We start from the raw sequence: 14,259 nt of genomic DNA, 5'->3' as shown, positions 1-14,259 counted from the left end.
ATGTTAATCAATCAACTGTGATCAAAGTCTCCAATCATACCACTTCAACTTGCATGTTTTTTTTTCACTGTGGTTATTCACACAGTGGTAGTAGGTAGAGGTCCAAGCAGCAATCCATTTCATTTAAGATTTTGGGGGATCTACAGCTCATGAAGCTTATTATGTAGAAGGTGGGAACAGAATATGAAGAGGCCCCTGAGTGGAATATGCATTAAATATTCAGCTTGAGAGAGCTAAATCTTGCGAGTCCAAATGGGGTTTAGGAGTGGAAGCTTCCCAAGTTCAAATCGAAAGGAGTGTTGCCAACTTCTGTGAATAAGTATCTTCTTTCTTTTATTTTCCTTCTTTTAAGGAGACCCTATTATAAAAAATTATGGGGATAACACCATGAACAAGTGCAATAAGTTAGTATATGAAAGTGCATCTTGACAAAGGGGAGTGGAATCATTCATTTTCAACACTCAGTTAATCATCTAAATTTTCCTCATGTTTCTAGGATAATTCATTCAGTAACTTAATTACAATTACCAGAATTACATTGGGGGATAATCTAAGAATTCTAACTCTGCCTGAGCCAGGAATAGTAAGTAAAGACTCAGTTACAGGAATATACCAAAACCAGTCAGTCAAAACCAGATCTGCAAAGAGAAGGCTAGAGATGAAAGAAAAACAGAGACTGGAGATGAAAACACCCAAGAACATTTGTTTGAGAATGTTAAGCAAACTTGTTAAGGAGCAAGATCAGAAGGTAACACAACTAAAGCTAGAGTTAGAAAAAGGGGATAAGGGAAAGGAAGTAGACATATGTAAAGAAGAATCATCACCTTAAGAGTGAATTCCGTTAGAAGTAGAAGAGAGACCATATACTGAGAGAAGAATAAGAGTAGGAGTTATGACAGATCCTTGAGAGGCATGAAGGGAAAGTTACTCCATCAACAACTACTGCAATGGAACAGAGAGAAAACCATGCATCTGTGAAAAGAGAGAAGCAGAAAAACAATATTAAGGGAGTTTAGAAAGCAAAGGTGTACGATGCATGCTGTCATATGCTCTGATATCAAGGGCTACAACAAAAAGTCACCTAAATCCCTGAGAGAAGAAGACCAGAAGCAAGTCACACAGGGAGGTGGGGAGAGGTCACCAGTAGACCTAGCTCTGTAATTCATACTAGTAATAAGAAGGAAGGGAATGGGATTCGAGAAGTTTAAGAATATGAGAGGTAAGCAAAGTTTCAAAGACTGGAGATACAATTCTGTGAGATAGAGGAGTTTACATGGTCTCCTTCCTTAGGAATGGGCTGCACAAGGTATGCTTCCGAGAGGAAGAAAAAGTTTTAGTTTCTAGACAGAGGTAAAATAGGTGAGCAAGGACAGGAGATATCTCTGAGGCATACTCCTTTAGAACTCAAGGAGGTACATCATCTGGGCCATATGATTTGTTCACCTGAAGTTTGGATAGCACTGGCACTTGAAAACCTTGCTTGAGGAAAATGTAAGACATAGTATAGGGTCAGTATCAGGAAACAGGGCAGAGGATTAGAAGCAGAATCATCCAAAAGTGAGTTTGAAGAAAATAAAGTATCAAAATGAGTGACTTTACCACATGAGTCAAAAACAGTCCGACTTACAAATTCTCTCAAGCTAACTTCAAACCTTTATTTGCTTGCCCTATACTGCCATGTCAGTTCAGTTCTTCTTCTCTCAAAAGCTGACCATTTTTGTTCCCCAACCACTAGCTACACCATGCAATACTTGTGAAGTTGCTATGTCATATGATCAATGTCTAGCCATTGGCAACTCAAGGGGTGGGCCATCTTGATAACTGTTTCTTTTCCTACACCTCAAAGTTTTAAAACTCTCTACCCTCTCACATCTTTCCCAATAACCATGACCCAAGCACATTCTAAAAGACAGGTTTTTCACTTTCTCCAAAATTCATGAGTAATTTCCCTTGTCTCTTCATTTTTGCATTCATAATTCTCTTTATACTTCAATTAAGGCCTGGCCTTGATGTGGACTTCTGTCTGTGACTGAAGCCTCCAATTAATCAGAGAGAGAGAGAGAGAGAGAGAGAGAGAGAGAGAGAGAGAGAGAGAGAGAGAGAGAGAGAGAGAGAGAAATTTGCTATAGAATGGCCCTGTCAGAAGAGAGGAGGAAAGGCTGAATTACAAAAGGTATTGGAGATGTTTTTGGTCAAGGATGAAAAATATCTGTCTACAGATGTCAAATCAGTACACCTCTTTTTTTATGAAGGTGTGCTTGACTCTATGAGAATTACCCTGGAGTGACTCTGAGCAAAATGAAAGCAGAGCGAGTTTCAGGGGAAGCCAAGAATTTCAAAGCCTGGTACACTCTGCTGTTGATGCAACAAACATCAGAACAAAAGCAATGAAACCATGTCTGCAGGGAGAAAGACCTAGCAAAAGAGGGGATGCATAACTCCAACCCAGCCAAGATAACCTCTGCTATGCATCATCATTACTTTATAATGCTGAAATACATCTGGATGCATCTCAATCACCCAATATGTCCTGTATGACCAAGATGTATCTGGACATTTTTTGTCAGTTCCACCCAGTGATCCAAACATATAGGGTCCAGTTAACTCAAAATTCAATGCCTATCTTTAAAAACTAATACATGATAATTCCTTACCAAAGAATTTCCAGCAGTGACTGCATGTGTAACAATGGTCTTGAGTTCCTTTTTAGCTACCCTAAGGGCTCTCATCATAAGCAATGCCCGTACTTTTAGTTGCTGTAGCTTTCCTCTTAACTGTTCTTGGGTGGCACTGCATCGGATTTCATCGGTAGTTGTGCTTGTGCTACTGCTACTGCTACTGCTGCTGCTACTACTGCTGCTACTGCTGCTGCCAGTACCTCCAGTTATGCTACCCTTCTCAGGAGACCTTTACAAAGAAGAGTATGCTGTAACAATAAATCTTCAGTTTTCAATAGTAAAGCAATCAAAATTACCAAAATTTACTTGACTTCTATTTTTGTTTGTACTAATAATAATGATAATCTTATGGTACAATAGATTTTAAAAATATACATTGTTTTCGATCCTGCACGAGTAGCCTTTCCTCAAGGTATCCAGGAAGCTGTACTAAGGTCCGAAAGACCAACTGGTTACTTCCAGCATTACTGCCTACAGGGGAACTCAGTAAATTAGTGATGGATGAAAACAAAAGATTTACAACCAACATTCCTTTCCTTTCAATGAATAACAGATAACACAATGCCCTTTCACAATGCACTTGAATGGCCACAGAAATCCTACCACAAGAATAATTTGTCATAGCATGAACTAACAAACCAAATTTCATAACTAGCCCTGAAGTTTGTATGAAAGATAATAGATAACTAAAAACAAGAGAGCGTTATTAGAATGAAAGTCACTTAACCCTTTTTCCCAACATTCTCATATTCTATACTGTACTAGTGGCAGGGTAAGAAGTATGTATTCACTTATCTATAATAAATGTTCAGGCCCTAATCACTCAAAATCTTTTTCACTCCATCTTTCCACCTCCAATTTGATCTCCTCCTTCTCCTTCTTCCCTCCACCTCTGACACATATATCCTCTATGTCAATCTTTCCTTGCTCATTCTCTCCATGTGTCCAAACCATTTCAACACACTCTCTTCTGCTCTGTCAACCAATCTTTGAGATAACATTTTCGCCTTCCACACATTTTTCAACACTCCCAGAACCTTTATCCCATCCCCCACCTTGTGACTCACTTCCGCTTCCAAGGTTCCATCCACTGCTAAGTCCACTCCCAGATATCTAAAACACTTCACTTTTGCCAGTTTTTCTCCATTCAAACTTACCTTCCAATTAACTTGTCCTTCAACCCTACTGACCCTAATAACCTTGCTCTTATTCACATTTACTCTCAACCTTCTTCTTTACCACACTTTACCAAACTCAGTCACCAACTTCTGCAGTTTCTCACCCGAATCAGCCACCAGCACTGTATCATCAGCGAACAACTGACTTACTTCCCAAGCTCTCTCATCCCCAACAGACTTCATACTGCTCCTCTCTCCAAAACTCTTGCATTCACCTCCCTAACAACCCCATCCATAAACAAATTAAACAACCACGGAGACATCACACACCCCTGCCGCAAACCAACATTCACTGTGAACCAATCACTTTCCTCTCTTCCTATTCGTACACATGCCTTACATCCTTGGTAAAAACTTTTCACTGCTTCTAGCAACTTATCTCCCACCAAATACTCTTAAAACCTTCCACAAAGCATCTCTATCAACCCTAACATATGCCTTCTCCAGATCCATAAATGATACATACAAATCCATTTGTTTTTCGAAGTATTTCTCACATACATTCTTCAAAGCAAACACCTGGTCCAATCATCCTCTACCACTTCTGAAACCACACTGCTCTTCCCCAATCTGGTGCTCTGTATATGCCTTTACCCTCTCAACCAATACCCTCCAACATAATTTCCCAGGAATACTCAACAAACTTATGCCTCTGTAATTTGAACTCTCAGCTTTATCCCCTTTGCCTTTGTACAATAGCACTATGCATGCATTCCGACCATCCTCAGGCACTTCACCATGATCCATACATACACTGAATATCCTCACCAACCAATCAACAACAGTCACCCCCTTTTTTCATAAATTTCACTGCAATACCATCCAAACCTGTTGCCTTGCCGGCTTTCATCTTCTGCAAAGCTTTCACTACCTCATCTCTGTTTACCAAACCATTCTCCCTGACCCTCTCACTTTGCACACCACCCTGACCAAAACACCCCACATCTGCCACTCTTATCATCAAACACATTCAACAAATTCAAAATACTAACTCTATCTTCTCACTTCATCACTAGTTATCACCTCCCTATTCACCCCTTAACCAATGTTCCCATTTGTTTTCTTGTCTTACGCATTTTATTTACCTCCTTCCAAAACATCTTTTTATTCTCCCTAAAATTTAATGATACTCCCTCACCCCAACTCTCATTTGCCATCTTTTTTACCTCTTGCACCTTTCTCTTAACCTCCTGTTGCTTTCTTATATACATCTCCCAATCATTTGCACTTCTTCCCTGCAAAAATCATCCAAATGCCTCTCTCTCTCTCTCTTTCACTAACAATTTTACTTCTTCATCCCACCACTCACTACCCTTTCTAATCTGGCCACCTCCCACCTTTCTCATGCTAAATGCATCTTTTATGCAAACCATCAGTAAATTTTAGGGAGAATAAAAAGATGTTCTGGAAGGAGGTAAATAGGGTGCGTAAGACAAGGGAGCAAATGGGAACTTCAGTGAAGGGCGTAAATGGGGAGGTGATAACAAGTAGCGGTGATGTGAGAAGGAGATGGAATGAGTATTTTGAAGGTTTGTTGAATGTGTCTGATGACAGAGTGGCAGATATAGGGTGTTTTGGTCGAGGTGGTGTGCAAAGTGAGAGGGTTAGGGAAAATGATTTGGTAAACAGAGAAGAGGTAGTAAAAGCTTTGCGGAAGATGAAAGCCGGCAAGGCAGCAGGTTTGGATGGTATTGCAGTGGAATTTATTAAGAAAGGGGGTGACTGTATTGTTGACTGGTTGGTAAGGTTATTTAATGTATGTATGACTCATGGTGAGGTGCCTGAGGATTGGCGGAATGCGTGCATAGTGCCATTGTACAAAGGCAAAGGGGATAAGAGTGAGTGCTCAAATTACAGAGGTATAAGTTTGTTGAGTATTCCTGGTAAATTATATGGGAGGGTATTGATTGAGAGGGTGAAGGCATGTACAGAGCATCAGATTGGGGAAGAGCAGTGCGGTTTCAGAAGTGGTAGAGGATGTGTGGATCAGGTGTTTGCTTTGAAGAATGTATGTGAGAAATACTTAGAAAAGCAAATGGATTTGTATGTAGCATTTATGGATCTGGAGAAGGCATATGATAGAGTTGATAGAGATGCTCTGTGGAAGGTATTAAGAATATATGGTGTGGGAGGCAAGTTGTTAGAAGCAGTGAAAAGTTTTTATCGAGGATGTAAGGCATGTGTACGTGTAGGAAGAGAGGAAAGTGATTGGTTCTCAGTGAATGTAGGTTTGCGGCAGGGGTGTGTGATGTCTCCATGGTTGTTTAATTTGTTTATGGATGGGGTTGTAAGGGAGGTAAATGCAAGAGTCCTGGAAAGAGGGGCAAGTATGAAGTCTGTTGGGGATGAGAGAGCTTGGGAAGTGAGTCAGTTGTTGTTCGCTGATGATACAGCGCTGGTGGCTGATTCATGTGAGAAACTGCAGAAGCTGGTGACTGAGTTTGGTAAAGTGTGTGGAAGAAGAAAGTTGAGAGTAAATGTGAATAAGAGCAAGGTTATTAGGTACAGTAGGGGTGAGGGTCAAGTCAATTGGGAGGTGAGTTTGAATGGAGAAAAACTGGAGGAAGTGAAGTGTTTTAGATATCTGGGAGTGGATCTGTCAGCGGATGGAACCATGGAAGCGGAAGTGGATCATAGGGTGGGGGAGGGGGCGAAAATTTTGGGAGCCTTGAAAAATGTGTGGAAGTCGAGAACATTATCTCGGAAAGCAAAAATGGGTATGTTTGAGGGAATAGTGGTTCCAACAATGTTGTATGGTTGCGAGGCGTGGGCTATGGATAGAGATGTGCGCAGGAGGATGGATGTGCTGGAAATGAGATGTTTGAGGACAATGTGTGGTGTGAGGTGGTTTGATCGAGTAAGTAACGTAAGGGTAAGAGAGATGTGTGGAAATAAAAAGAGCGTGGTTGAGAGAGCAGAAGAGGGTGTTTTGAAATGGTTTGGGCACATGGAGAGAATGAGTGAGGAGAGATTGACCAAGAGGATATATGTGTCGGAGGTGGAGGGAACGAGGAGAAGAGGGAGACCAAATTGGAGGTGGAAAGATGGAGTGAAAAAGATTTTGTGTGATCGGGGCCTGAACATGCAGGAGGGTGAAAGGAGGGCAAGAAATAGAGTGAATTGGAGTCATGTGGTATACAGGGGTTGACGTGCTGTCAGTGGATTGAAGCAAGGCATGTGAAGCGTCTGGGGTAAACCATGGAAAGCTGTGTAGGTATGTATATTTGCGTGTGTGGACGTGTGTATGTACATGTGTATGGGGGGGGGGTTGGGCCATTTCTTTCGTCTGTTTCCTTGCGCTACCTCGCAAACGCGGGAGACAGCGACAAAGTATAAAAAAAAAAAAAAAAAAAAAAAAAAAAAAAATCACTGCTTCCCTAAATACACCCCATTCCTCACCCACTATCCTTTTGCCACTCTACACACAATCTCTCTTGGTACTTCCTCACAGAAGTCTCCTTCCCAAGCTCACTTACTCTCACCACTCTCTTCTCCCCAATATTCTCTCTTCTTTTCCAAAAACCTCTACAAATCTTCACCTTTGCTCCACAAGATATTGATCAGACATCCCTCCAGCTGCCCCTCTCAGAACATTAACCTCCAAAAGTCTTTCTTTTACATGCCTATCAATTAACACATAATCCAATAATGCTCTCTCCCCATCTCTCCTACTCACATACGTAAACTAATGTATATCTCTCTTTTTAAACCAGGTATTCCCGATCAACAGTCCCTTTTCAGCACACAAATCCACAAGCTCTTCACCATTTCCATTTACAAGACTGAACACCCCATGTATGACAATTATACCCTCAACTGCCACATTACTCACCTTTGTGTTCACATCACCCATCACTATAACCTAGTCTCATGCATCAAAACTGCTGACAGTCACTCAGCTGCTCCCAAAACATCTGGCTCTCATGATCTTTTTTCTCATGACCAAGTGCATAGGCACCAATAATCACCCATCTCTCTCCATCCAATTTCAGTTTTACCCATATCAATCTTAAGTTTACATACTTACACTCTGTCACATACTCCCACAATTCCTGCTTCAGGAGTAGTGCTACTCCTTCCTTTGCTCTTGTCATCTCATCAACCCCTGACTTTACTTCCAAGACATTTCCAAACCACTCTTCCCGTTTACCCTTGAGCTTCGTTTCACTCAGAGCCAAAACATCTAGGTTCCTTTCCTTAACCATACTACCTATCTCTCCTTTTTCTCATCTTGGTTACATCCACACACATTTAGACACACCCCAATGTGAGACTTCGAGGAGGATGAGCACTACCCGCATGACTCATCCTTTCTGTATTCAAGAAAACTAACATCTCTGCCTGCTGGGTTGGTAATGGAAGACCTGTATCTGAAAAAATAAATTCCTGCAATATATGGATTTGGCTTCAGATGTATTTCATAAGCTTTCATCCATTTACAGGATAAATGGATAAGCAAAAGACTATCTATCTACATCAGTGATGCCCATTTCCTTTGAGAGTTCCCATCAAATGGGTAGTCACGCCAAAAGTCTTCACTTATCGCTGTCCTTACATGACTCCTTTGCATGTACCTTTCCATGCATTCTTCCACCACTTCTCTCCCTCCAGTACTCTTCTACAGGTAGTCTTCCTCACACATCAATCCCTTTAATCATGCTATCGTACACTCTCCTTCTAAACTCCCTGTCTTGCATTCTTTCCACAAGTCCAAACCATCTCAAAGTATTGTGTGTCTCCACAATTTATTCCCTTTGCCTTCCCTGTCTTACCACATCTCTCTCAGACCCCTCATTTCTTTCTTCATTCCATCTAACCATACTACACACTCCTCTCAAACAGCTTATTTCCACAGCCTGCATTCTTGACCTCTGTGACCCCATGTCCATGTTTCAGCTGCATAGGTCAGGGATGGAAGGACTATACTGTCACTTAATCCTTTCTTCACTTCTATACTTACAACTCTATCCTTCATTATTCTGTTAATGAGCCGTGATTCTTCTAACCTGAAATATTCTCCCTTCTCCCTCTTTCCATATCACCAAACTTACCCACGATAGCTCCTAAATACTTAAATTCTCTCACCTCTCCCAGTCTTTCTCGCCCAATATCTATAACACAGTTTTAGTACACTTTCATCTGCCATTCTATAGGGCTTTGCAAAAGCTATGCTTTCACTCTGTTTCCTTTAAATGCCATTACTCTACTTTTCACTCACATCTAACTTCAATCACCTTTGCTTGTACACCATAAAGCACACTTACAACCTTCTCAGCAAATAATACACTAGCATTTGCAAACAGGCTTGTCACAAGCTGCCGTACCTTGCCACCACACTCAACCTCTGCAGCTCCTTTCCCCAGCTTTGCTTTCATTACTCTGATCACTTCATTCATATATTTGTTAAAAACCCATGGTGACATCAAGCAGCCCTGCCTCACATCCACATTTATACTGAAACTTCACTCAACTCTCCATCCTCGCTTACACATGCATTTGCTATTCTATAGAAAGTTTTCACACAATCCAACAGCTGTCCCACTACCCCATATATCCTTCACACATCTCATAAAGCATTTGACTCAACTCTATCATACACTGTCTCCAAATCCATAAAAGCTTCATTCAGCAGATACTTTTACACAGTCACTTCTCACTTATTCTACATTTAGTAAAGTAATCAGTAGGAACATTTATGTAGAAGCCTCCACAAACACTGCACTAGAGCTGCCTTCTGCCAATGGCCAGTTAAGGGTGAGGCATACAGGCTAAGAAGCAGCACTGGAGTTCCCTTGTAATGAAGACTATTGCCATGGCCACCCCCTTGAGGGAGTTCCAGTTGGGAACAAGCACCAGAGATATAGATAGATGAATAGATAGTCAATCAACACTCACACACTTAACAGACTTATTCCCTTATAATTACTACATAAATCCTTAGCACCTTTTCTTTTGCATAAAGGAAGAATAATATATTTCATCCACTGTCAGGCACAGCCTTCTGCTTCAATGCTCAATTACATATCAAATGCATCCACTCTATCACAATTTCTCCTCCATACTTCAACATTTCAGCCATAATCCCATCCACCCCAGGGGCCTTTCCAACCTTAAACCTTGTTATCACACTTTTTACCTAATTTTCTGCTGTAAGCCCTTATGCTTGTGTCCTTTTCCTTCCATCCTCCAAACTCATACTTGTAACAACTGCAGCCTCACCTCTCCTACATTCATCAGTTCTTCAAAAGACTCTTTTCATCATCTTTAACTTCTTCCTGATGATTCAGCAACTCCCCTTCTTTACTTCTCACTTTAACATGACTTTCCAACATAATTTCCCAGCTCAATCACCTTCATCACTTTTTGCACACATCATTTTCTCATTTTCTAAAACCATTACAAACTTTCATACCAGCTTTCAACAAGAAATGATCAGATATTCCACCTGCTACCTCTACCAACAAATATACTCTGAAAGAAAAAGAAATTAGTCTTACTTATTCTCTTTTTCTTGTGGTTGTGGCTGCTTGTGAGAGGGCGTATGTGGGAGAGGCTGGGGTAGGAAAGTAGTTTCTGTGTGATCAATGACAGCAAGAGCTCTCTCCGGATGGTGAGCACCTAAATGGCATTCAGTCATTAACAGACACACTCCTATACCCACACTTTCCTCTGTGGAAGAAAATTTCATATGGTATTATATCTTGCAAATATAATAATTCTGAATGTCCCTTATTGTTCCTAATGTGAAGCAAAAAGATGTATGAAATATGTACCAAAAAAACAAGTGAGATATCAATAACCTAATTTCCTTTCTCATTTTTATCAATATCATCAGAGATTATGCAGTGCCTCCATGGCAACTATATTTATAAGATCATAAGAGGATCACAGCAATAACAGTTAAATAGTTCACTGCAAGTACTATGAGTAACATGCATGCTACATATCCTCCTAACCAAGGAAGTACAACAATGAGTTCTATGTTGAACATAGAAATTATTCATTCAAGTCTAGGACCTAAGTGAGTGTCAGAAGTAAATAAATTGAACCAGCTTAAGGGAAAATATTCTGTTGATATCATTTTACTCAGTAACTATTTCCCTAAAATACTTGGGCAGTATTCAAAACCAGTAATACCTCAGAAAGTGTAAATGCAAAACTACACATATTGAATGTTCTAATGTATGCCACGGATGAAGACCTACCTAAAGACTCTAGGCCTGTGTACATCTTCTCCAGAAGAGAAAGCGCTGCTCGATACTGGTGAAGGTGATATAATATGACACAGTGATTAAGATGTATCACACTTCGGTCAACCTCATCAGCAGAGCCTACTTCATCTATCTTGATACCACACTATAAGACAAATAGATGGGCAAAGGTCAGCTTTTACCATACAAAAAGCAGATTTTCAGCTAGAATCCTCACTTGCTCTTTAACCATATAGTCCTCCTAAAAATCTATTGAAGACAGAAAGCTCCTATCAGTAAGGAATGAAAACATATGGAAAAAATACTGAAATCACACTTAACCATTTAGTTACAGGCATTTTGATGTAAATCCTGTATTTCATCTACCTCTGATATTCTAAATTTGGTGCCTTTAGTATCACTCAGACTTCACCAGCATAGTAACATTTGCCAGAGGCCAAGTCAAAATGACAAAATGTATTTATGATCACCTCCAGCAGACAACAGTATGAAAGTCCTTTCATATGTAAATAATCTTACATTCATAACACAGAACCCTTGCACTATCAAATCATCAAATGACATGCATTACAACATCACATAATCAAAACACTAGCTCACCCAAAACAGAATGTCTGCATTACTGCAGTAATCTACCACCACCCTTTTAACCCCTAACACATATGAATCCAATCTATAACTTCCTGTCACCCTGAGTGGTTAACCATTTCCACTGAACAAAACTAAAAACATATCGGGCATCACATACAACTTACATATGACATTCACACTCCATACAATATACAACGAAATAGCATTAACAAATCAAATACCCTTAAAACATTTCTGATAACAGATTTGGACAAAAAAGAATCCTTTCATATTCTCTAAAAACAATTCATCCACTCCACCCTAAGCAATGCTTACTTACCTAGTCACCCACCCTGTGTAAAGCAAATGAAAAAAAAAATGTACACTACAACATACAGCACTCCAAACAATTACAGGCTGCCAGGGAACCATAAACATTCAACTTCTGCATAATAAAATAGAGATACAGTACTTCCTAAACAGTAACATACATCCGCTTGGCACAGAGATTTGCAACAGCTCTAGACCCTCATCATCCAAACCAACCATCAACCCCCCAGTACAAATAAAATACATGTCCCTATTAGCAGGCAATGCAAATCTACATGAGGTTTAGTTAAAGGGGTGACAGGTAGATTATCTTCATTTTTTTCTTGTGGAAAATGTGGATTTAACGAATGTAAATTTTTCTCTCCACATGGGATATTCCTCTTGAATATTTACCCTCATATAATTGAAGAGAAAGCTTCTTCACTCACACTTTTTTGATGATCCACTAACCATCAAAGCCTTTGCCCGACTGTTGGGCTTGTTATCAAACACTCAGCATCCACACCCTGGTTGACATCACCTTTCCACTAGCTCACAGAAACTACAGGCCTCATCATATCATGGATTGCAGAGCCTACCAAAGATGGAAAAAAAAGGAAGAAAAGGTTTTTGAAGTGAGGAAATCCTGAAAGGGTACGAAAAACAGGAAAACTGCTTACAAAGCACCAAATCGGCAAGAATTTTTTTCATGCTTCAAAACCTGTATTCCTATTTTCATGCTTTGTGCCATGTGAGCATGAAAGTATACTCATATGAAGAAGGAGGGTTATAAAATAAACTTTCAAATCAGACATAAAAAAAGTAAATAATTCTGCTGGCAATTAAAGGCATACAGAAACTTCAACTCTCTAGCGGGAAGAAACTTAACAGCCAAAAAGATTAGATCCACTAACTCAGCACTAAGGAAATATTAATAATGGTAAAAAAAAGGGGGATAAATGCCTCTATTCTTGGATTCCTCCAACTAGGGGCTGTTCATGAATGCTTGGATAGATGTCATCTCTCTAACATTATGTGCTCTAGCCTAGTTGAGACAGCATGGCTAATTTCCTGTTACAGGTAGAGAAAAAAATCTTTGCAAATAACTGGGAACACTAGATGATTTTGTGAAATTCAAATGGCATGAGGCATATTGTTCTCTTGGTTAAATTCAACTGGCATGAAGGATAATGTTCTCTTGGTGAAATTTTCCAGGATTCGATGAAAAAGGAACCATTTCAAAATTTACGGGTAACATTCTTGTCCATATACTAGGGTATGATTTTCATAATACACTGAAGTGTTTGTCATAAAAAACAAGAAAATTCTAGACACGGCAGGTAAATCACCAACTTTCAAGCAGAGCCCAAAGCACAAGGAAAGTATTTTCCATTAGATGTACAAAAACTAAACTGCCAGAAAAATCATTAAACTGTAAATGTTCAAGCACTTACAAATGCTTCCAATTAGACATGAAGGGAAGGAAAACCAGTCACCTCAGGAAAATAAGACTGGAAAAGTATATCCCACGTAAAGGCCTGACAAGGTCATACCAGAACCCAAGAAAGGGACTCTTGAAGGGCACTCCTATAAAAATCAAAGGTATAACTAAATATGTAAATGTCATAAAAGAAACTAAAGAAGAACTCTAAACATAAAGCTCATATAACTTTGACAGTGTTAATCATCGAGGAAGGCCTGAAAGGTTTAACTAACCAAATGGTGCTGTCTTTAAAACTAATGATGAATGTTATGTGAACATTATCTGTCAAGCATATTTCAACCTCTGTATGGTAGAAGTATTTGACATAAACATACTTGTGACTTAGAACCTAGGCTCTGAGGGTCTGAGTTCTACAAACACTAATAGTGGTTTGGACAAACCACCAGGATCAACCAGGGTGTATGGTGAAGCTGAGGAAGACTTTGATACCAGAGTTGGTTGTCCCATCTCAGGGTTAACAGTCATCTAACTGTGAGAAAGAAATCAGTGTAAGGAGAACTTGGCTCAGAATGTAGAATACAAAAAGAAGAGTCTGGTTACAGTGAATCTAATTTAAGGAAGGAATACAAAGCACTAGGCAATGATCCTTAACAACCAATCAACAACACAGTCATTCGCTTTCTTAATAAATTCAATTGCAATACCATCTACTCCAACTGCCTTACCACATTTCATCTTACGTAAAGCTTTCATCACCTCTTCTCTCAACACCAAACCACTCTCTATGACTCTCTCACTTCACTTACCATCGTGACCTAAACATCCCACATCTGCCACCCTCACATCAAACACATTCAACAATCTTTCAA

General features: G+C 39.8%; 1 protein-coding gene across 1 annotated transcript in view; it reads right to left on the bottom strand.

Annotated features, from left to right (window-relative positions):
• The window catches only part of Not10 (CCR4-NOT transcription complex subunit 10), a 76,048-nt gene that overhangs the window by 53,325 nt on the left and 8,464 nt on the right, over positions 1–14,259 (bottom strand). The window contains exons 4-7 of the mRNA XM_071692591.1: positions 11,062–11,212; positions 10,354–10,525; positions 2,655–2,907; positions 538–569 (exon numbers count right to left, since the gene is read on the bottom strand). Of these exons, the coding sequence (XP_071548692.1) occupies positions 538–569; positions 2,655–2,907; positions 10,354–10,525; positions 11,062–11,212 (608 nt within the window). The remainder of the gene's footprint in view (positions 1–537; positions 570–2,654; positions 2,908–10,353; positions 10,526–11,061; positions 11,213–14,259) is intronic.

The sequence above is a fragment of the Panulirus ornatus genome, chromosome 53, assembly GCF_036320965.1.
Source record: "Panulirus ornatus isolate Po-2019 chromosome 53, ASM3632096v1, whole genome shotgun sequence".
NCBI lineage: Eukaryota > Metazoa > Arthropoda > Malacostraca > Decapoda > Palinuridae > Panulirus > Panulirus ornatus.
This window is presented reverse-complemented; position numbering and strand designations above follow the sequence as displayed.